At 36.6% G+C, this 23794-nt stretch overlaps 1 protein-coding gene across 2 annotated transcripts in view; it reads left to right on the top strand.

Annotated features, from left to right (window-relative positions):
• Positions 1 to 23794, top strand: part of zgc:85932 (uncharacterized protein LOC405875 homolog) — a 45408-nt gene that overhangs the window by 671 nt on the left and 20943 nt on the right. For both annotated transcript variants that reach the window (XM_062060586.1, XM_062060585.1), the window contains exons 2-10: positions 11676 to 11745; positions 15017 to 15135; positions 15896 to 16029; positions 17761 to 17932; positions 18058 to 18129; positions 21207 to 21298; positions 21395 to 21469; positions 21659 to 21819; positions 22098 to 22255. In XM_062060586.1, the coding sequence (XP_061916570.1) occupies positions 11676 to 11745; positions 15017 to 15135; positions 15896 to 16029; positions 17761 to 17932; positions 18058 to 18129; positions 21207 to 21298; positions 21395 to 21469; positions 21659 to 21819; positions 22098 to 22255 (1053 nt within the window). The remainder of the gene's footprint in view (positions 1 to 11675; positions 11746 to 15016; positions 15136 to 15895; positions 16030 to 17760; positions 17933 to 18057; positions 18130 to 21206; positions 21299 to 21394; positions 21470 to 21658; positions 21820 to 22097; positions 22256 to 23794) is intronic.

Raw genomic sequence — 23794 nt, 5'->3', positions numbered from 1 at the left:
TTGCCCACGTAACTCAACATTAAACTGCCTCAAGTTGTAGCTCAGATTAAATAAAATGACAAAACTTTTCTTCTACATATAAAAAGTGCAACATTAAACAGTTTCAAGTCAACTCATCATGCTTAATTTATTACAGCATTTGGGAAGCTTGTAGTTGATTTTTATAATGTAAATGTTATATTGTTATCAACATGTGATAGCAGGGACCCTGCATGCCATTCAAAACTAGGCTGCTCCATTACTAATGATTAATGTAAATAATTGAATGTGATTATCTTGTGTGATGACTGTATTATGATGATAGTATATATCTGATAGTATATATCTGTATCATGAATCAATTTAAGTGGACCCTGACTTAAACAAGTTGAAAAACTTATTTGGGTGTTACCATTTAGTGGTCAATTGTACAGAATATGTACTTCACTGTGCAACCTACTAATAAAAGTCTGAATCAATCAATCAAAACTATAGCTGAAAAAATGGTACAATAGCAATAGGAGAGACTATTCATCCCTGAACACCATGGAGTTCATGTAGGCTTAATGATGCAGTTACATTATTATATAAACTATCAGAGACAGAAACTCTTCATTTAACATAATGTCCTTTTTTGCTGCTTCAACACAGCTCAATCAACACAGAAAAAGATAAAGTGAAATAACAGACAGACAGGGCTTTGCTGTCCGTAACACACACACACACCGCAAAATGAGCTAACGTTACGCTAAAAGCGAATTAGCCTTCACCTCAAGCCAGGACTGCGAGCGAGCTGAGCTGCCTTTTATATTTCTAGAAGGTCAACGGGCTCATAGTGATGTTACTAGTAGTTAACTGGGAGGTGTTTATTATAATTTGGGGAGAGTCTGCTGCCTGATGCTTATCTGCTAAACATTAAGCACTGACTACATACTGAATACGCACTGCTGATTGGCTGTTACCGCTCTGAATACGCACTGCTGATTGGCTGTTACCACTCTGTTTGTAACTAATCAGATGGTTGTGTGGGTGGGACAATGCTGGGTGCTGTGTAGAGTACTGACAGAGGCAGAAGGAAGCGGAGGCGGCTACTTAAAATGTTCTTGTGGAAACTCGTTCGGTACACCACCGAACCGAACCCCCCGTAACAAAACGGTTCAATACAAATACACGTACCGTTACACCCCTAATATTTACATGTGCATCTTATTAATTAGAATACTTTTCATAAAATGCATTTGTTTCTGTAGTTAAATTATAAAATAATATAGATGTATTATTTTATATTCATTAACTTTTATTTGATTTTACACCACATTGTGAGATAAATCAAGTTTAGCTTATCTTATTCAAAAGACCCACTCCACACAGAGTGAATGACTTCAATAATGCATGACATTTTAATTGTATGATTTTATCAGATTAGTAACACTTTTGAATTTTGATTAATCGTGATTAATTACAATATAATTGAGTTGAGTTTATTTTGAACATTTTCCAGTTTCACCATTCAACATGTTCGAAAAGGAGTAGGAAGAAGCAGAGCTTCTTTTTAATGGGTTATACTTTTATAGCGCTTTTCTACCTTCAAGGTACTCAAAGCGCTTTCACACTATTTCCACATTCACCCACTGATGGCGGGAGCTGCCATGCAAGGCCCTAACCATGTCCTTGAGCAAGTGTCTTGCTCAAGGACACAACTGGGTTGGTAGAAGGTGGGGATCGAACCAGGAACCCTCACGTTGCTGGCACGGCCACTCTCCCAACTGCACCACACCGTCCCCAATCCTACCCCTTTTCCTTTACATAGCAGTTGCTAAAACTTTTGTTCACTTCTTGTTCTCAATTTAGTCACAATATACTTCATAAGTAATAACAATACAAATAAATAAATATATTAATAATATTTGGTGAAGTAAGTTATATTTCATATGGTAAGATGAGTAAGATTAGATAAGATAATAACTTAAGAAAGACCCCATTATTTGGACAAAAATGCAATTTTATTATCAGAATGTCATTTTCTAAAATGTTCTAGGCTACTTGAATGCACCACATGTATTTTCTCAAAACCTGGTAGCAGTTTTATCTAATATGACCCGTAACGCTTTCCAGGTCATCCGTGGTTAACATAAAGAATACTGTACTGTCAAAATAAACTGCGTAGTGTAATATCATTTTGTGATCAATCACATGAGTTACCTCGTTGTTTTTGGCAGCCTACATATAGCGTATTATTAAACAAAAAATTCAGTGTCTTGTAAAATTGGCGCTTTAGTCAGCAAATGAGCTGCACAAAAACTTCCTGTGCATGTTTTTAATTGGCTCTCATTGTATGCTGTAAATGTATTATCGTGCCTACTGGATCATGTCGACAGTTACACAGCTCTCTCTGCACTATAAAAACAATTATTGTCCAAAAAAACCAACACGCTCTCTGACGGTGTCAATCACAAGTGAGCGTTATTACTTACATACTTTGTGTCCTGGGAATCATTAGGCTGTGCAGGTGTGCCCAGGGGGCATCCAGGTGGGAATGTTGTACAAGTACAGAGGGGCCCCATGACTATTTTTTTTTCTGTCAATTAAATATGTAAGTCATAAATAAATAAATAAACATTGTAACTGTTAAGATAGAAGGCGTGCAAGTCTAAGACAGGGGTCAGCAACCCAAAATGCTGAAAGAGCCATATTGGACCAAAAATACAAAAAACTAATCCGTCTGGAGCCGCAAAAAAATTAAACCCTTATTTTTTAAGTGTTAAAATGAAGGCAAGACATGATGTAAGTGTCTATATTAGCTATATTTGCCTACTATCAAAATTACTATGTGTCGCAGGCTGACGCAAATCTTTGTTGACAGAAATGTTGAAATGTAATTTTTATTCTACACATTTTTTCAACATTGGAAAACATTAGTAAAACTTCTCAGAATGTGAGATATTTCCTGGAAATGACTGGCTCAGAATAGCCAAAGGTATAGATGTGTGTGACCAAGTTATAGGAAACGGCAGGCTGTCTTCTTCTAATGGATTTATTACAATCTTTGCAAGCTGGGTCATGTTTGCTGTGGTCTGGAACAACATGGCGCACAAACAACTATTAGAAATGCAGCCAATATTACATACAGATAATGTGTCATGAGACATGCAAATATAAATTAAATACAAAGAGGACATAAGTAAAGGATATTAAATGAGCTCTAATATACCTACAAATGAGGCAGAATGATGCAATATGTACATACACTAAGCCTAAATAGCATGTTAGCATTGATTAGCTTGCAGCCATGCAGTGACCAAAAATGCCTGATTAGCACTCCACACAAGTCAATAACATTGAAAAAACTGACGTTTGTGCATTCACGCTCAGTATAAAATGTTTGGTGGACAAAATGAGACAAAGAAGGAGTGGCGTAAAACACGTCTTTCTGTGGCAGCGTCGGAGAAAGTTGTACATGTAAACAAATTACGGTGAGTTCAAGGACCGCTATAATTAGTAGGACACAACGGGGCTCGCCAAATACTCTCATCAGTGTAGCATGTTTAACTTAACAGTGGGAATTCTAAGAATTAGGAAGGTTTGTGTCATGTTTGTTCTCCTACAGAAACCATATTAAAACAAAAAGGTATATTTTTTCCCTCATCTTTTTCAGTTTTCACACATTTTCGAAAAAAGCTCCAGGGAGCCACTAGGGCGGCGCTAAAGAGCCACAGGTCGCAGACCCCCGGTTTAGGACGACCAACACCCGCTATCGAAATGATTCGTTCCACCCGGACAGCGGCAAACCCAGCATGGAACAATTCACTTAATACAAACGTCATAAAAGCTCACCTTTAAGCATTCATTGGAACAAGGATGAAGTGATAGTCGAAAGGTAAAATTATAATGAATCTATCCGGGGCAGCATAGGAGAAAGTTATGGACATGTTTCACTTTTACATCTCATTGCTGATAACTGTGGTGAACTCAAGAACCCTTGAACAGGGGAGTCAGTAGCTTACTGGCAGGAGCAGACTTAACCCCCAGGAAATGCACTATAATCATTTCTTATCATGATTTTTTTATTATCCACAGGTGATAATCCTATGTGTATCAGCTAATATCTCATTTAAACTCTGATATAAAGAAAAACTTGACAGATTTCAAATCATATTTAAGTAAATAAAGAATTGTTATATTCGTATTCTATATTGAATTTGGTGGCCCTTTAAAAAAAATCGAATCATTTAAGCGATTTATGTTGATACGTTCTAGATATGTTAATTCTTTAAAAAGTCAAACCACTAGTTAGGGTTTTACTTGTGTTTTTAAAATGCTAGTTCCAACCAAATCCATGCACTAGTTAGTTTTTTGTGCATGTAAACATAGCACATGTTTCTGTATGAGGCAGCGATGTTGGGTTTAAAGGGAACTGCCCTTTTTGGGGAATTTTGCCTATCGTTCACAATCATTGTGAGAGACAAGAAAACAAAGGTTTTAGTTTTTTTTGCATTCCAACATATACAAATCGGCTCATTCTCGGTGGCTAGCAGTGCAGCTAATGGTAGCAATAAGTTCTACCTCTAAATCCCTTTGAAAATGCATTCAAAAACCGTCAACAATACTTCATTTACGTACAATAACCTGTATAATAACCAAGCTGTAGCAACATTGTTGTTGTAAGAGCGAAGACTGAGGAACTATTTTTCTAGCGTAGTAACACATCGGCGTGCTACGGCATTAGCCGTAAAAACTAACTATGGAAAGAGATAAGCTAGCTTTTTGTCAGGTTCAAACACTGACAAGAAGCAAAGAATCAAACAGAGACAGAATTCAATTTGGCTCAATTGAGGAGAAACGTGTCGACCTGTAATCTCTTGCAGTGTCATCCACGCTCTGGCGAAAGATTGTATGCCTCCTTCCTTTATTTGGACTTTCTCTGACCACATGTCCACAGCTGCTTCCAAAAGGGGAGTGGGTCGTAAACAGCGTTGCCTTTGGTTACAGAACAGTTCAAAAGAAAAGGTTGTAAACACTTCACAGAAAAGGTCATAAACGAGTTCAAAAAGAGGTTCGTAAAACAGTTCAAAAAGGCGTTCGTAAAACAGTCGCCTGGAGGGGATTCTGGTCCTGCTTCCTCTTCGCTTTTATAGTCCTTGGGTCAGACAATATCTTTCTGTTTGACTATAATACATGAAAGAAACAGGAACAGCTTCATTTTACTTCCCCACCTACACAGCGGAGTTTTACGAGCCTTACTCTCGGTAGGTTCCAAAGACAAATTTTGCTTCTCACCAGGCACTCAATGTAACACAAAGTTTTTGTGATAACTTAGAAACAATTATTCTAACATATCTACGTCAGCGCCAAACGCGTTTGAGTTTGTAATGCACAACACAATGCGATAAGACACCAATCTGTACTGACTGACAAACATGAACAATCATATTACAGTATTTGTAAAGTATTAGCCCACATTTCATGTTTCGTTTCTACACAGCTAGCCAGACAGCATATGCTGTCTGTCATGATACACACATGACGTGCTGCGTGCATCATGATCAATATTAAAGTGGGACTCACTCGATGTCTGTTTGGTCCAGCTGGCCGGGGAGGTTTTTTTTCCAGTTTATTTGGGTGAGCACTCCATTTATGTCAAAATAGCTTAGCTTCAAATTCCACATTTGCAGCTTGAGTCACTTTCACCTCACTCTCTCGGCTTCCGTCTGCTCCAACGTCTCACTCTTGCGTCGTGTTCGCTTCTAGAAGCAGTAGTTCATCCTCTTTATTCAGCTTCAAAAATATAACGTTGTGAATCCTCGATTGTCCAAAAATAGTCGTGTTACCAAATCTGCCGTGATTAGTATACACACGCGTTTGTTTCCGGAAGGAGGAACACACATTAGTTGCCAGAAGTCGAAAGTGCGCTGCTATGGAAACGAAAATAAATGCTCCAAGGAATTAGTTCCGGCAATGCTTAAAATGCTCAAAATAGGATAAATATTGTACATATTGTTACGTGTACAGGAGGAAGGAGATGGCACAGACAGGAGAGATAGTGTATAAGCTCTATTTATATATATATATATATATATATATATATATATATATATATATATATATATATATATATATATATATATATATATATATATATATATATATATATATATATATATATATATATATATATATATATATATATATATATACACACACACTATATATATAGATAACAAATAATAATATTAATAAACAAAGGTATGGAGTGTGACTAAGCCAAAAGGGTGTGTATGTGTGCGACTATGTGTGTGAGTTAACTGTTGTGTGTTACCGGAGTGTTGAGCGAGAGGCGGAAGTCCCGGGGGGGAAAAGCAGGCTCGACGGTCCGTGAGACAGGCCGGTAGTCGGGGGCGAATAGCGAGGCGTCAGAGTCCGTGTCCAGGCGGGAGGTCGAGATCCAAGAGGCAGCCAGGGAAGCAGAGGGAATGCGGGAAGACGAGACACACACCTCATTTCGTAGGAACGAAGGCAGGCTGCAGGGAGGACGACAAGGAGGACACAAGACAATTCAACACGACGGGGGAGAACACACAGCGAGAGCAAGAGTGCATAGAGCTAGATAATCACTTACAGTACAGGAAAAGATGACTACGTTCTGGCCCCGGATAGCAGGTTGTGCCGGCTTAAGAAGGCCGGTCTCATCATCAGCTTCAGGTGTGTTGATTGCCTGCGATTGATTGCAGCTGCATTGCGCGCTCTCGGAGGGGGGCTCAGCGCAGCACACAGATGAATGCACACTGACATGCGCCCGGGCCGTGACACATATTACATATTGTTATGAACGTGTTTGTTAGTACATTATATATATATTTGCAGTGTGTATATTGTACATATTGCATATTATTGTGAAGGTGTCTGTTACTACATTATATATATACTTGCAGTGTGTATATAAAACATATTACATATTGTTATGAAGGTGTCTGTTACTACATTATATATATACTTGCAGTGTGTATATAAAACATATTACATATTATTATGAAGGTGTCTGTTACTACATTATATATATATTTGCAGTGTGTATATTGTACATATTACATATTATTATGAAGGTGTCTGTTACTACATTATATATATACTTGCAGTGTGTATATAAACCATATTACATATTGTTATGAAGGTGTCTGTTACTACATTATATATATATATATATATATATATATATATATGTATATATATATATATATACTTGCAGTGTGTATATTGTACATATTACATATTGTTATGAAGGTGTCTGTTACTACATTATATATATATATATATATATATATATATATATATATATATATATATATATATATATATATATATATATATATATATATATATATATATATATATATATATATATATACTTGCAGTCTGTATATTGTACATATTACATATTGTTATGAAGGTGTCTGTTACTACATTATATATATACTTGCAGTGTGTATATAAAACATATTACATATTGTTATGAAGGTGTCTGTTACTACATTATATATATACTTGCAGTGTGTATATATTACATATTATTATGAAGGTGTCTGTTACTACATTATATATATACTTGCAGTGTGTATATTGTACATATTACATATTGTTATGAAGGTGTCTGTTACTACATTATATATATACATGCAGTGTGTATATCAGGGGTGGGCAATTAATTTTTACCGGGGGCCGCATGAGCAACCCGAGCACTGCTGGAGGGCCACATCGACAATATTTCAATTAAATTTTGCTCAATATTATTTTTGATGTATACCGTAAGATAAATAATAATAATAATTAATAATAATAGTAATACTTCAACATAGTGTGTGTAACAGCATTCCATGACTAATATAAATAAATTAACATTAATAATAAATGACAGTAAAATAAGCACACGTATGACTGAGGAGTCATAGTGTAACTTTGTGTGGTGTTTGAGTTGTCCGACTTTTTGTGTGGCCATAAACGCACCAGTGGTTTAGTGCTATGCGTGTTGGTGACAGATGACAAGTTGGTTTTGGCCTGGTTTGTACGGCAGAAAATGACTAGTTTTTCGAGATAGAAGTGTTTTACTTATGTTTTTGGTGTGGTTCTGGCCGAATATAAACAGTTTTGCTCAATAAAGTGATCGATATAATTCCTGGCCTCGAAGCATCTCGATAGACGTTACAATAATTGAACGGTGTTCAATTGAACGGTGTTGACGAACACCGTTAGGACCGCTTGTTGTCACTGTCACTCAAAGTTGCATTGCAAAATTACATAGAATAAATATGTTTATTTTGTTTAGAATTCAGATGGGATTTGATTTGGTGCGCGGCATATATTTGCTGCGCGCAGCAGACGCTAGCAGTGCGCAATTGCGCAGGCACGCACCTTAGAGGGAACGTTGCATGGCAGTCCATGTCTTGTTGGAAACACGCCATTCTTCATCAACTTTTCTCTTTTTAGCGTCTCGGGTGTAAACCGTGCATCACTTGTCGCTGAATGTGCACCTTCACTCGCAGGTTACACACGGACACACGCCCATAAATAATACTTTTCAAAATAAAAGCAGCACAGTTGTATTGCGCGCACGACATAGATGTTTTTTCAACTTTATTTTGTAATTAATGATTGCAGCTGTTCACATTCACTCACAATCACGCACACGCATACGTCCACACGGAAGTAATACAAATAACGATTTTCAAAACAAAAGCAGCACCGTTGTATTGCACACTCGACATAGATACTTTTTAAAATTTATTTTGTAATTTATAATTGGCCTCATGCGGGCCGGACAGGGACGCACAAAGGGCCGGATGCGGCCCGCGGGCCGCAGAATGCCCAGGTCTGGTGTATATTGTACATATTACATATAGTTATGAAGGTGTCTGTTACTACATTATATATATATACTTGCAGTGTGTATATTGTACATATTACATATTATTATGAAGGTGTCTGTTACTACATTATATATATACTTGCAGTGTGTATATAAAACATATTACATATTATTATGAAGGTGTCTGTTACTACATTATACATATACTTGCAGTGTGTATATTGTACATATTACATATTATTATGAAGGTGTCTGTTACTACATTATATATATACTTGCTGTGTGTATATTGTACATATTACATATTGTTATGAAGGTGTCTGTTACTACATTATATATATATATATATATATATATATATATATACTTGCAGTGTGTATATTGTACATATTACATATTGTTATGAAGGTGTCTGTTACTACATTATATATATACTTGCTGTGTGTATATAAAACATGTTACATATTATTATGAAGGTGTCTGTTACTACATTATATATATACTTGCAGTGTGTATATTGTACATATTACATATTATTATGAAGGTGTCTGTTACTACATTATATATATACTTGCTGTGTGTATATTGTACATATTACATATTGTTATGAAGGTGTCTGTTACTACATTATATATACCTGTATATATACTTGCTGTGTGTATATTGTACATATTACATATTGTTATGAAGGTGTCTGTTACTACATTATATATATATACTTGCAGTGTGTATATAAAACATTGAAGGAGAGTTTTGAAGTTGTTTTCGAGGCTTTAAAGGCTACAACGGTGACTCCCATTAGCTGCATCTTGCGAGCGTTTTTTTTAATCACCTTTAAAATCCTAATTTCAAAAAAAAAACGTGTGTTTTTGTCTCTCATAATAATTGTGAACGATAGACAAAATCCCCCAAAAAGTGCATTTGCCCTTTAACCAAATGTGGGGAATGTTATAAGTCCTAAGGACCTAAAAGGGTTTAGCCAAGTATTAAAAGTAAGTCATATACAATACATTTATTAGGGTTTTTTTCACTTTCAGCCTTTGACTCTCTAAATCAACTTCAGATCTATTTGTCGATTTTAAGTTAGTTTTTTTGTTTTATGCAATTTTGTCAAAGAAAACCCGGCAAAAAGACGTGCGCACAATATTAAGTAACCACATTCACACAACTCTTATATCCCTACCAACTCAGCAACATGGTTTTTACTATGCGTCTAACGTGAATATATGGTACTCTATGGTACTCTGGCGGTATCTAGTGGTTGAGCGGTCGAATTACACCTCAAATACTATTTGTGCGTATTTCAAAGGGAAACGCATGGATTCATTTGATTTTCATTGAAAAAGCATTTTAAAATAACTTAGTGTATCAAAAAAAGGCAATTATAAAAGGGAGTCAATGGGTGACAAAAGGGTGCCGGGGAACTCCAATGTATACCCAGTCAATAGCTTGTGCTGAAAACAACTTTGCAAAGAACGGACAATGCAGATTTTAAGATTCATTCCTTTACAACTCGTGTGGCCATATTTCATCCCGCTAACCTTTTAAAATGAACATTCTGTTGCATGATGTCATCTCCAAAGGCAGTGAAAAGACCCACAAAGGTCCCAGTGTGTATGGGTGGGGGGGCGCAGAATTTGGTGCCATGTCCCCGGGGTGTGCCTAATGAAGTGACCTGTGAGCATGTTGACAGGGAACACACGCAGAGGAAGTACAAGAATGCCGACGCATGCACTTGAACTAGTTTTCTGCATAATGCCAGAGATACTTGTACAGCAACAACAGCAAAGCCTCAACAACAAAAACAAAACAATATTCCAAAGACTATTTTTGAATATTCTAACCCAGGGGTCGGCAACCCAAAATGTTGAAAGAGCCATATTGGACCACAAATACAAAAAAGTAATTGGTCCGGAGCTGTAAAAAATTAAAAGACTTATATAAGTGTTATAATGAAGGCAACACATGATGTAAGTGTCTATATTAGTTATATTAGCCTACTATCAAAATGACTATGTGTCGCAGGCTGACGCAAATCTTTGTTGACAGAAATGTTGAAATGTAATATTTATTCTACACATTTTTTCAACATTGGAAAACATTAGTAAAACCTCTCAGAATGTGAGACATTTCCTGGAAATGACTGGCTCAGAATAGCCAAAGGTATAGATGTGTGTGACCAAGTTAAAGGAAACGGCAGGCTGTCTTCTTCTAATGGATTTATTACAATCTTTCGAAGCTGGGGTAACGTTTGCTGTGGTCTGGAACAACAGGACACATAAGTATCAGAAATGTAGCCAATATTACATACAGATAATGTGTCATGAGACATGGAAAAATAAACTAAATACACACAGGACATAATTAAAGGAACTTAAATGAGCTCAAATATACCTACAAACGAGGCAGAATGATGCAATATGTACATACAGCTATCCTTAATAGCATGTTAGCATCGATTAGCTTGCAGTCATGCACTGACCAAATATTCCTGATTAGCACTCTAACAAGTCAATAGCATCAACAAAGCTCACCTTTGTGCATTCACGCACAGCATAAAACGTTTGGTGGACAAAATGAGACAAAGAAGGAGTGGCATAAAACACATCTTTCTGTGGCAGCGTCGGAGAAAGTTGTACATGTTAACACACTGTTGAGTCACAGTCCACACAACGGTGAGTTCAATGGCGCATCAGTGAAGCATAAACACAAACATATTAAACAGTGGGCTTTCTAACAATTAGGAAGGTTTGTGTTGTGTTTGTCCTCCTACAGAAACCCCCGTTCTAACCAAACAAAAACATCTCTCCTTCTCCTGCCTTCTTTTTGTTTCTATTAGGAGCTGTGCAGGACGCCTCACTTTACCGTAGACGGAGCGTCACGCCTCGACATCCGCCAAGGGAAGCTCAGTAAGTGTTGACTGGCGTGTGGCAAGTAAACAAAATAATAAATAATACATCGAATATCAACAATTATTACATTCATTACAATCAGAATCTATTCCGCTTTTTTTTTGGGGGGGGGGTTAGACTTCACAAGCAACACAGTGCTGCCTGTGAGGGATTTATTTTTTAGATGGGGACACCGCTGCTCGTTGAGAAGAACAATACATGCTTTCATCTTAGAGTGCCCAAAAGTTCCCAAATAGCCTGGGAAGAGTCACCAAATTTGTCGCATTTCGCTTTTAAAAAAACAAAGACAATCTAGAGGTGTCTGAATACTCGAGTATTCGCTATATTCCCCCCATTATATATGTCTTCTTATTCTCTGGCAGACCAGCTGCATATCAAATCTTATTTATATAGCACTTTTCATACATGGGCAAGTGGCAAACAAAAAGTGCTGTACCAAAAAACATAGAAGAGAATCAAACATACGCACACAAACAGACACACGCACACACACACACAGAGCACTATTGACAATAACACAGGAAAAACAAAACATGGCATGGCACTGACGATTTGAAGACAAACGCCTCAGAATGTGTCTACACTGGAGAATAACTCCATATGATAAACTATATGTAAAAAAAAAAATATATACCTGTATATATATACTACCGTTCAAAAGTTTGGGGTCACATTGAAATGTCCTTATTTTTGAAGGAAAAGCACTGTACTTTTCAATGAAGATAACTTTAAACTAGTCTTAACTTTAAAGAAATACACTCTATACATTGCTAATGTGGTAAATGACTATTCTAGCTGCAAATGTCTGGTTTTTGGTGCAATATCTACATAGGTGTATAGAGGCCCATTTCCAGCAACTATCACTCCAGTGTTCTAATGGTACAATGTGTTTGCTCATTGGCTCAGAAGGCTAATTGATGATTAGAAAACCCTTGTGCAATCATGTTCACACATCTGAAAACAGTTTAGCTCGTTACAGAAGCTACAAAACTGACCTTCCTTTGAGCAGATTGAGTTTCTGGAGCATCACATTTGTGGGGTCAATTAAACGCTCAAAATGGCCAGAAAAAGAGAACTTTCATCTGAAACTCGACAGTCTATTCTTGTTCTTAGAAATGAAGGCTATTCCACAAAATTGTTTGGGTGACCCCAAACTTTTGAACGGTAGTGTATATATATATATATATATATATATATATATATATATATATATATATATATATATATATATATATATATATATATATATATACTGTAAATATTACATTAATAAGTGAATAAAACCATAACACTGAGAGAATAATAGTAGTAATATTAATAATTGAGATAGAAAACAACACAATAAAATATATATTTTTTTAAAACATAAGAGTTTAAGATGATCCGTAAAACCCTGATTAAAAGGGTGTGTTAAAGGGAAACTGAGTTATTTATTTATTTAGGCCACTTAAAATGATGTGGCAGGCCACATAAATTAAAAGAGTGGGGGGATCTGGCCCTCGGACCCAGAGTTCGGCACACGTGCCCTGTAAAGTACTCTTAAAAACCATCCCCGACAACGTGTTATACACATGCAGTAAGTAAGTATGTCATGTAGTCAAAGGCACAGTCATGATCATGTGATACGTTTACAGTATTTTGGTCATTTGGCTCAAACGGTAGAGCAAGGGTTCCAGGTGCTGCTCACACCAGTATATCAATGTGAATGAATGTCGGGTGGTGGTTTTCCGTCAGTTTGGTCTAGAAAAGCGCTATATATAAGTTTACATACCCTGGGAGAATTGATGATTTATTGGCCATTCTTCAGAGAATATGAATGATAACACAAAAAACTTTCTTCCACTCATGCTTAATGGTTGTGTGAAGCTATTTATTGGCAACAGAATCCCTCATTTTCCACTTCTTAATCAGCGTTTGAACACTGTTGACTGGCAATCTCAATTCCCTGGATATCTTTTTATACCCCTTTCCTGTTTTATGCAGTTCAATTACCTTTTCTCGCAGATCCTTTGACAATTCTTTTGCCTTCCCCATGACTCAGAATCCAGGAACATCCGTGCAGCACTGGGTGAAAGATGCAATGGTCTGTCAGAAGCCCAGAAACTCACTGACCTTTTATACACACACATTCATTACAAACAAACAGGTCACAGGTGAGGATTGGAACCTTGATTAGCCATTCAAACCTGTTTGTGTCAACTTTTGTGCATGTTATCAGATCAAAGTCACTGCGGTATGTCAACTTTGGATCAGGGTCATTTGGTTACTTTCTTTTGTCATTTTGATTTAAAAAGAGTAAACACAGTTGTTTGCCAATAAATAGCTTCACACAACCATTAAGCATGAGTGGAAGAAAGGTTTTTGTGTTATCATTCATTTTCTCTAAAGAATGGCCAAGAAATCATAAATTCTCCCTGGGTATATAAACTTATGAGCACAACTGTTATTATTATTATTATTATTACTGGAACTTTTTTCCTCATCGCATTGAACACAGAGAGCCCGTTCTGTGTTTGCTGCCACTAATGGCTGACTTTGTGAGAGCCTTGGAGCACAATTACTCACCGTTTCAAATAAGAATATAAAACAGTGGCTCCCGCTCTTACCGGGATGGTTGTATCTTTCAGCACTTGAGCTGCTAAATTCCGAATAATAATACAAATCTTAGACAGTCACATTTTACTTTCTGTATTTGTTACGACCGGGTGCTGCGAGGTTCGTTCTCCCGGGGTGCAAACGGACGACTCCGGACAGGACTTGCAGGTAGGAACACGATTTATTCTCATAAATCATAAAACGAAGACCGGAACAAACCAAACAAAGCGTGCCTAACACAAGGAAAGCTAGCGGAATAGCTCACAAGGAAAACAATAAGACGGGACTTAGCGTAAGACACGCACAGGGAACTAGAAAACATTGAACGTAGCAGTGGCGTAAAGCAAACAAAGAAGCCAGACCGACTGACTGGCAAAGGCAGGCTTAAATGCTGATTACAAACAGGTGTGCGTCCCGAACACAAGAGGCAGGTGAAAATAATAAGTAGCTATGGTAACCAACTCAGAGGTGCACAAACAGGAACTAAAGGAGTCCAAAACTAACAGAAAAACTCGAAAAACCAGGGCAGCGGATCATAACAGTATTGTCCCAGTACTTTAGTCCAGTATAAAACCCCTCAGAGATTGTTTTTTTGGTGTGTTTAAGGTTGTGTTTTTTTAAAAGTGCAAAGTTCTCCAAATATAATTGTGGACAACTTCCTGTTCTTCCTCAGGCGACTGCTGGTTGCTGTCGGCCATCGCCTCTATGGCCGTGCACAAACCTCTGCTGGACAAGGTGGTACCACCGGGTCAGACCTTCCTGGACGGGTACAAGGGCTGCTTCGTCTTCCGGGTGAGCGCCATTTCAGAAAATATGTCAGCCATAAGAAGACTCTTTGATCGGACCATCCTCCCAGGAAGTTCACAACACGCACGACCTTGTATGGCCTCAGGTGGCCATCTTTTGATGTCCGGTTCAAACACTGATGACATCTATGAAACAGTCGAGAAGCAAGGAATCATGCAGAGACAGAGTTAAATTTGGCTCAATTGAGGAGAGACGTTTTTTGGGCTGTACTCTAGTTACAGATCCAAACTACGCTCTAAAAGTCCAGCCCACGTGCTTCCTCTATTTATTTGGGAGGTCCCTGGTTACATCACTGAAGCTGTCGCCGAGGGAAGGGGGTAATCTCGACAGCTCCAGTTAGACACAATATATGATTATACAAAAATGCAAATGTGCTGACAGTCGTGATATCACCTTGTCTCTGCTCTGTCTGCGTCACGGTACTCGATGTTCGGCCTTGGCAGTCAGCAGGCCGATTCTGGAAACAAACACTGATACGAGACTGGCTTGCAATCTTTTGGATTGCCAGCTTTGCACAGACAAAGAAAAATACAATTTCAGCACAATTGATAATAACTATAGCAACGGCCCTTAAGCATAAGAGCTGTGTGATAATAAATACATAATTATTCTAACAGGTGGCCATCTTTAGCAGAACCTGTTTTCATGTACATTGCATGCATCGTCGACGCCCGTCCTTTGAGCTGAAGCTTCACGCAAACACACGACTCACTAACGTCCTGTTCCGCATTCTCCTGCCGTGTAGTTCTGGCAGTACGGTCAGTGGGAGGAAGTGCGCATTGATGACCTGCTGCCCACCTGCAACAACGACCTGATTTTCCTCAGCTCGCCACAAAAGCACGAGTTCTGGAGCTCTCTGCTGGAGAAAGCCTACGCCAAGTGAGGCCCTCGTTTGTGTTTGTGTTTGTGTTTGTAAGTGTGTGTGTGTGTGTGTGTGTGTGTGTGTGTGTGTGTGTGTGTGTGTGTGTGTGTGTGTGTGTGTGTGTGTGTGTTCTGGCAATGCTTCAGTGTTTCCCATAAACTGCCAAGATACCTGTGGCGGTCAGGGCGTGGCTATGGGCGTGGTCACCATGACATCGAGTAATTTGCATAATTTACTACAATGATATGATTTTCTCTAAAAAGGCTCAAAAAATGTATACTTACTAATTAATAATAACAGTTTTGTTTTAAACGTCCATCCATCCATCCATTTTACAATATAATTACAACACTTTATGTACATATTTATATACAGATTTGAACAATAAGTTATTCACTGAAATATATTTATTAATTGTGGTTCTTACAAAAAATATATCTTATAAAATATAAAAGCTAAAATGTCTCTTAAAGCTCTGCCTCTTTAATTAGTGCATACTAAATAATGTAACTTTAGCCCACTACTACAACCATATTATTTACCAGCAACATAAAGTGAAACAGAGGCAGAGGTGTCCTGCCACAGTCAGTAACAAATAAACAGAAAACAGTAGTGGTCAAATACAAATAAGGCAACAAGAGAAGTATCCTACACTTCTCATTTGTAAAGTAAATCTGAACAGCCTATATGGGCATCTACATCAACTATATGATTTGCCTGAGAAGCTGGACAGGACAAAAAAAAAAAAAAAAACTTTTTTATTTTTATTTTTAATTTTTATTTGTGGCGGATGTAATTTTTTCGTGGCGGGCCGCCACAAATAAATGAATGTGTGGGAAACACTGTGCTTACTTAATGGGGACATCGTTCTGTTTACACAGTCACTTTTAGGGGACCTCTGACGGTATGGGGACAAAAAAACAGGTCCCCTCAAGGGAAACCTTTTTAAATGATAGTCAGATCTATTCTGAAGATGCCTTAGTGATTTTTAAGCTTTGGCCCATAAAACATGTTTACTGGTTAGTTTGAGTGTGAGACATTTGCACAGCAGCCCCCTCATTAATAATACTGTGATTCTGTATGGTTTCCATCCTTAGTTAAAACTAATATATTTTTCCAAAAACAAAATCTGGTTTAGTGTTCCTTAGGATGACATTTTCATACAGCATGATTATAAAACATTATTACCTTAAAGTATGATTCACATTCAGAATTGTCCATCCTTCTATATATGGTAGTTGGAGTTGCAGACAACTTCATTACTGCTAAATAGCAGTTTTCAGTAATGTCACAGAAGATGCATTTAAGTGGTGAAACTTCCTATAAGAGGACAGCTGTAGTGCTGTATTCTGACGATCATGTCATATTTAAGTTGAACTTTTTTTTTTTTTTAAATGGTCCTCAGTAGTCACGTACAAATTTGTGTGAATTATGCAAAATTATTTAAATTTGGTCCCCATGAACCATATTAACTCTTTTTCCCCAGGGCCCCCAGTAAGAATGATCAGCACATTACTTCATCAATCCAGAGATTTAAAGACGTGTATGAGATAACTGGGCAGTGGCCATTTGACCTAATTTTTTTATGCCTCCACAACCTGTGGAAAGGGTGGTCCCCACAAGTGATGATCAAAAACTTGGTCCCCATTCCAAATGATAACTAGTGTGTGTGTGTGTGTGTGTGTGTGTGTGTGTGTGTGTGTGTGTGTGTGTGTGTGTGTGTGTGTGTGTGTGTGTGTGTGAGCCAGGTTGAAAGGAGGCTATCGAGCTCTGGACATGGGCTTCCCCCACGAGGCGATGGTGGACATGACGGGGGGCGTGGCCGAGGTTTTAAACGTGTCTTTGCTGCCCAGAGATCTTCCAGTGTTGGTCAGACAGATGCTGGCCAAAGGAGCGCTCATTAACTGTGCCAACACGCTCGTAAGGAAGAGGAGAACCTGTTTGGTCACGTTTAATCCCACCTTTTAAATCTGAATTGTCATTTCTTCTTGGCGATGAGTCAACGCTTTCCTGTAAATATTTTGAATGGACGCGTTTGCCCGCAGGGTCCTCTGGAGAGCAGGAACGAGCTGGGAATCATGTTCAGACACGCCTACTCACTGACGGCGGTCGAGGAGGTAATTAGTGTTGTTTATATTAATCGTCGTAAAATTCCAACATTTCTACACATTTGTCATTCAGAACAGTTTTTTATGAGTGAAATACGTATTTGGGGAATTTGTTTTGGATTGAAAATTGAATGCATCAGCTAAACATGCTGTTGGTTATGAGTGACTTATATGCTTTATGAAAAAAAGGGTAGGGCATCAAGCACTGACTCAGACGACATAGCAGAGAGAGTAGAAAACTACAGACATTAATACTCGTGTTCAACAATGCCAGGTTAGGTTCATGCATGGCACAAAACTTAGTACCAAATAGTACCACGAGAACTATAGAATGTACATAGACTGCAAAAAGTCAGTGTTCAAAAACAAGAAAACAAAAAAACAAAAATGAGGGGTATTTTATTTGAACTAAGCAAAATGATTTGGCTTGTCAAGACTTTCCAAAACAAGTCAAATTAGCTGACCTCAATAAACCCAAAAATACCTTAAAATAAGTATATTCTCACAAATAACAAGTGCACTTTTCTTGGTAGAAAAAAAAAAGAGACCTTTTTGCTCAATATGTTGAAAAATATTCTTAAATGAAGTAAATGCTAGTGCCATTATCTTGACATAATGATATGCGCTCGGCATCATGATTTTTTTTTTTTTTTTTCATGCTTGAAGTAAGAAATGATTGCTTTAAAAAAGTACTTTTATACTTGTGAGTGTTGATGACACAGCTTTGCATCAGTTGATATTCTAGTTTCAAACATGTTTTACTCAATATAGGTCATAAAATCTCAGCTACTGAGATAATTTAGGACCAAAACACTTAAAACAAGTAAAACACTCTAACATAAAATCTGCTTAGTGAGAAGAATTATCTTATCAGACAGAAAATAAGCAAAGATCACCCTTATTTGAGATATTTAATCTTACTTAGATTTCAGTTTTTGCAGTGTAATCATGTAATTATATTATAAATAGCATAGTTAATAGGAATACATGTATAGAATAGATTCTGCAGTGATTCTCAAACTATGGCTCCATATAGTGGTACGCAAACGAATCACTTGATTAAAGTACAATGTTTTATTTTCCTAAAATCGAACACAGTGTTACTATTCAAAGTGTGTGTAATGTTACAGGGGCCAAAAATAAATATATTTGTTAAATAAACCTCTGCCTTGTTTTATTGAATACGTAGGCCTACTACGAAAACACTGCGAGGGTGCAAATAGAATGGAAAACAATAACAGCAAAGCAAACCAAATAAAAGCCCAGTTGTGCGTGTGCAAAATAGGTTCATAAATTAAATTTTTTATCCAAAATCTTACAATGCGTTTGCAAAATAGTATTGGCGCCGAAAATATACACATATGCAAATTAAATTATGACCATTTAGAAATTATTTTTAGGAATGCCAAAGGGTAATTTTCCGACTGGTGTTAGCAACACTGGACAAGATGGTGGCTGAGCTGACAGGAACCGGAAGTCAAACACAAAAACTCTCGCCGAGGAAATTACGCTCGACGCTGAATGAAACCATCCATCCATCCATCCATTTTCTACCGCTTATTCCCTTTGGGGTCGCGGGGGCCGCTGGAGCCTATCTCAGCTACAATCGGGCGGAAGGTGGGGTATACCCTGGACAAGTCGCCACCTCATCGCAGGGCCAACACAGATAGACAGACAACATTCACACTTACATTCACACACTAGGGCCAAATTTTAGTGTTGCCAATCAACCTATCCCCAGGTGCATGTCTTTGGAGGTGGGAGGAAGTCGGAGTACCCGGAGGGAACCCACGCAGTCACGGGGAGAACATGCAAACTCCACACAGAAAGATCCCGAGGCGACTACTCAGGACCTTCGTATTGTGAGGCAGACAACAATACATTATGTGTATATACTGTATATTTATATATATATATATATATATATATATATATATATATATATATATATATATATATATATATATATATATAATTTTATACGTAAAAGTATATTTTTTAAATAAAAAATACTAGGTTAATTTAATTTAATTCTGACTCATTTCTATTCTAGTCCAGTGCAGAGTGGGCAACTGCGGACGCTAAACTAATTTTTTAAATAAAAAATAATAGGTTAATTATATATATATATATATAACGGTAGTATATATATATATATAATTAACCTATTATTTTTTATTTAAAAAATTAATTTAGCGTCCGCATATATTTATATATATATATATATATATATATATATATATATATATATATATATATATATATATATATATATATGCGGACGCTAAATTAATTTTTTAAATAAAAAATAATAGGTTTATTATATATATATATACTACCGTTATATATATATATATATAATTAACCTATTATTTTTTATTAAAAAAATTAGTTTAGCGTCCGCAGTTGCCCACTCTGCACTGGACTAGAATAGAAATGAGTCAGAATTAAATTAAATTAACCTAGTATTTTTTATTTAATATATATATATATATATATATATATATATATATATATATATATATATATATATGTATATATATATATATATATATGTATATATATATATATATATATATATATATATATATATATATATATATACATATACATATACATATATATATACATATACATATATATATACATATACATATATATATATATATATACATATATATATATATATATATATATACATATATATATATATATGTATATATACACATATATATATATATATATTATATTAAATTAACCTATTATTTTTTATTTAAAAAAATATACTTTTACGTATAAATTTATATATATATATATATATATATATATATAATTTTATACGTAAAAGTTTATTTTTTTAAATAAAAAAAAAACCAATAGTTTAATTTAATTTAACTCTGACTCATTTCTATTTTAGTCCAGTGCAGAGTGGGCAACTGCGGACGCTAAATTTTCATTTGCATAAACGTCTCCCAAATGAACGGCTCACACCTATAAGAAACGCTTCTCATCGTTCACTTAAAAGAGCCGTTTGATAGACTCGATTTGTTTGCGAACGTCACATCTCCATTATGTTCGATCCCCAGGTGCAGACCACATATGGACCAGTGGACCTGGTGCGCATTAATAACCCGTGGGGCAACACCGAGTGGGAGGGGCCATGGAGTGACCTGAACGGGTGCTGTAATTTATTCAAATTAATTCATGTGCTACTTGTTATTAGTAAAACTACTGAAGTGAATAAATACCCTATCTTTTTTCACTTCCTTTGCAGTCCAGAGTGGAACACAGTGAGCCCCCAGGAGCAAAAGAGACTGGAGCGAGTCCGACGGGAGGATGGGGAGTTCTGGTGAGTTATTATGAAATGACATTAGTAGTACCGTAGTAATATTACAGTAAAAAAAACATGGTTAAGGTTAATGTACAAACCAGAAAGGAAGAACACAAAAAGGAGATATTGGTGTGAAGAAAAATGAGAGGAAATAGAAGAGGAGGATAAATGTCCATTCTGTGGTCCTTGTTGCGTCTCCTCCTGCAGGATGTCGGTGTCGGACTTCCGGCAGAACTTCGAGACCATGGAGGTGTGCCACCTGTCTGACCTCAGCGAGCCGACGGGCGCCAGCGTGCAGCCGTGGGTGTGCGCAATGAATCATGGGAGCTGGGTGCCGCGGGTTTCGGCGGGAGGCTCTCCTCATGGGGGTACCGGAACCCACACACACACACAACATGGCAAACATTGCTTGTACACTTAATAAAGCTTTAAGGGTGGCCACAGTTTGACCCTGGAACAGATTATTTTCTACACATGATTTCATAATCCTAGCTAATAATGCTAAACTCCATCCTGTGTGTGTGTGTGTGTGTGTGTGTGTGTGTGTGTGTGTGTGTGTGTGTGTGTGTGTGTGTGTGTGTGTGTGTGTGTGTGTGTGTGTGTGTGTGTGTGTGTGTGTGTGTGTGTGTGTGTGTGTGTGTTCCAGGTTGGTACTGGCAGAATCCACAGTATGACTTTGTCCTCTCCCAGCGGGACAACAGATCCAGTGACTCCTCGAAGTCCTGCTCCTTCATTTTGGCTCTGATGCAGAAATATCAGCGGCGCAGAGGAATTACCCTGTCCATCGCTCTGCATATCTACCCGGTATGCACGCAGACGTATGCAAACAGCACACAACCTGGATTGCTCAATTGGTAGACTATCAGACTTTTATTCTGAAGGTCCAGGGTAGAGATTCGTTTGTGAATTCGCAGTTGTGAGCCGTTAGTTTATTTATGCACATGCAGGTACAATGTCACACGGCTTTGAAAAATGATTTCCAAATGTTTTTGTTTATATATTTATTTTTTTGTAGTTACTTTTTAAAATTTTGGATTCACTTTTATGGCTTATTGTTCTGATGTAGGTCAAGCGTACAAACACTGCATAGGGTAGTCAAATTTAGTATTTATATTTTTAATATGTCCTAATTGTTATTCTAGTTTTATCAACACTTTCATTAACTTGCTGGAATAAAAAAGACAATATAACATACATCCATAAACGTGGACGCATGTGAAAAAGTGCAATATACGTATCTGTACAGTAATCTACTTATTTATTTATATATATTTATATATATTTATTTATTTTATATATATATTTATGTATATTACTTATTTATATATGCACCTTATTGCTTTTTTATCCTGCACTACCATGAGCTTATGTAACAAAATTTCGTTCTTATCTGTGCTGTAAAAGTTCAAATTTGAATGACAATAAAAAGGAAATCTAAGTCTAAGTCTAATACACACAAAGGAAAAAAGAGCTGACGAAATATAAAATAAAAAGACTAGGTTTTAGTCAAAAAATGCAGCTAGGTAGTTCTACTTGTTAAGACATCCTAAATTAAGATCTGTATGCATACAAATGAGTATTTTATACCGAAAAACAAGCTTTATTAAACTTGCAGTGCTTAAATGAAGCATCCTCGGGATGTTGCAGAATCTTTAAACAAGATTTTCTGTGTGGAGAAAACCAAAATATCTTATTCCAATAGTTATTTTCTCATTATTAACATTTTTAATTATGGAATAACTATACCTTTTCATGCTGAAATTAAGATTGTGATTATGATTATAAAGTCAATCACTAAAAATGGTTAAATAGCTCTTAAAACTAGGAACATTTCTAGAAATAAAGTTAAAAATCTTAGCAGTGGCAAATAATTTACAGTGCATACATTTTATTCTTACTTGTTTTGTGTATTTTTTAAAATTATTATTTGTATTTACTGTGTATTTTATTTATTTATTTATTTATGTATCTATTTTCACTTAATTTTTTTACTGTATCGTTAAAAAGCTACAAAGTTATTTCGGTTAGGGCCAATTGTAAATAGTGATTTTACTGTCAAAGCAGGGGGACATAGACACCTTAAGGAATATTTGCAGTAAAAACTAAAAAATAAATACCATTTTGCCAATATTTCAGAATAATTGTATTTAATTTTAAATCGTACTGATCCACATCTTATCTTATAACGGCTACCAGTGATTATTTTGTTGCTAAAGAAAAAAGAACTAAAAATTCGAGCCCGTTTTTGGAACAGCTCCACAAGATCCGGTTCCCTTCTCCCTTCAAAGAGCCGTAAATCCCATCAGTGGTCCAGGGTTCGAGTCCCTGTTCAGGTGACACATT

The sequence above is a fragment of the Entelurus aequoreus genome, linkage group LG10 (genome assembly GCF_033978785.1).
Source record: "Entelurus aequoreus isolate RoL-2023_Sb linkage group LG10, RoL_Eaeq_v1.1, whole genome shotgun sequence".
Lineage (NCBI taxonomy): Eukaryota > Metazoa > Chordata > Actinopteri > Syngnathiformes > Syngnathidae > Entelurus > Entelurus aequoreus.
The sequence above is the reverse complement of the archived record's forward strand: the minus strand, read 5'-3'. Positions and strand labels throughout refer to the sequence as shown.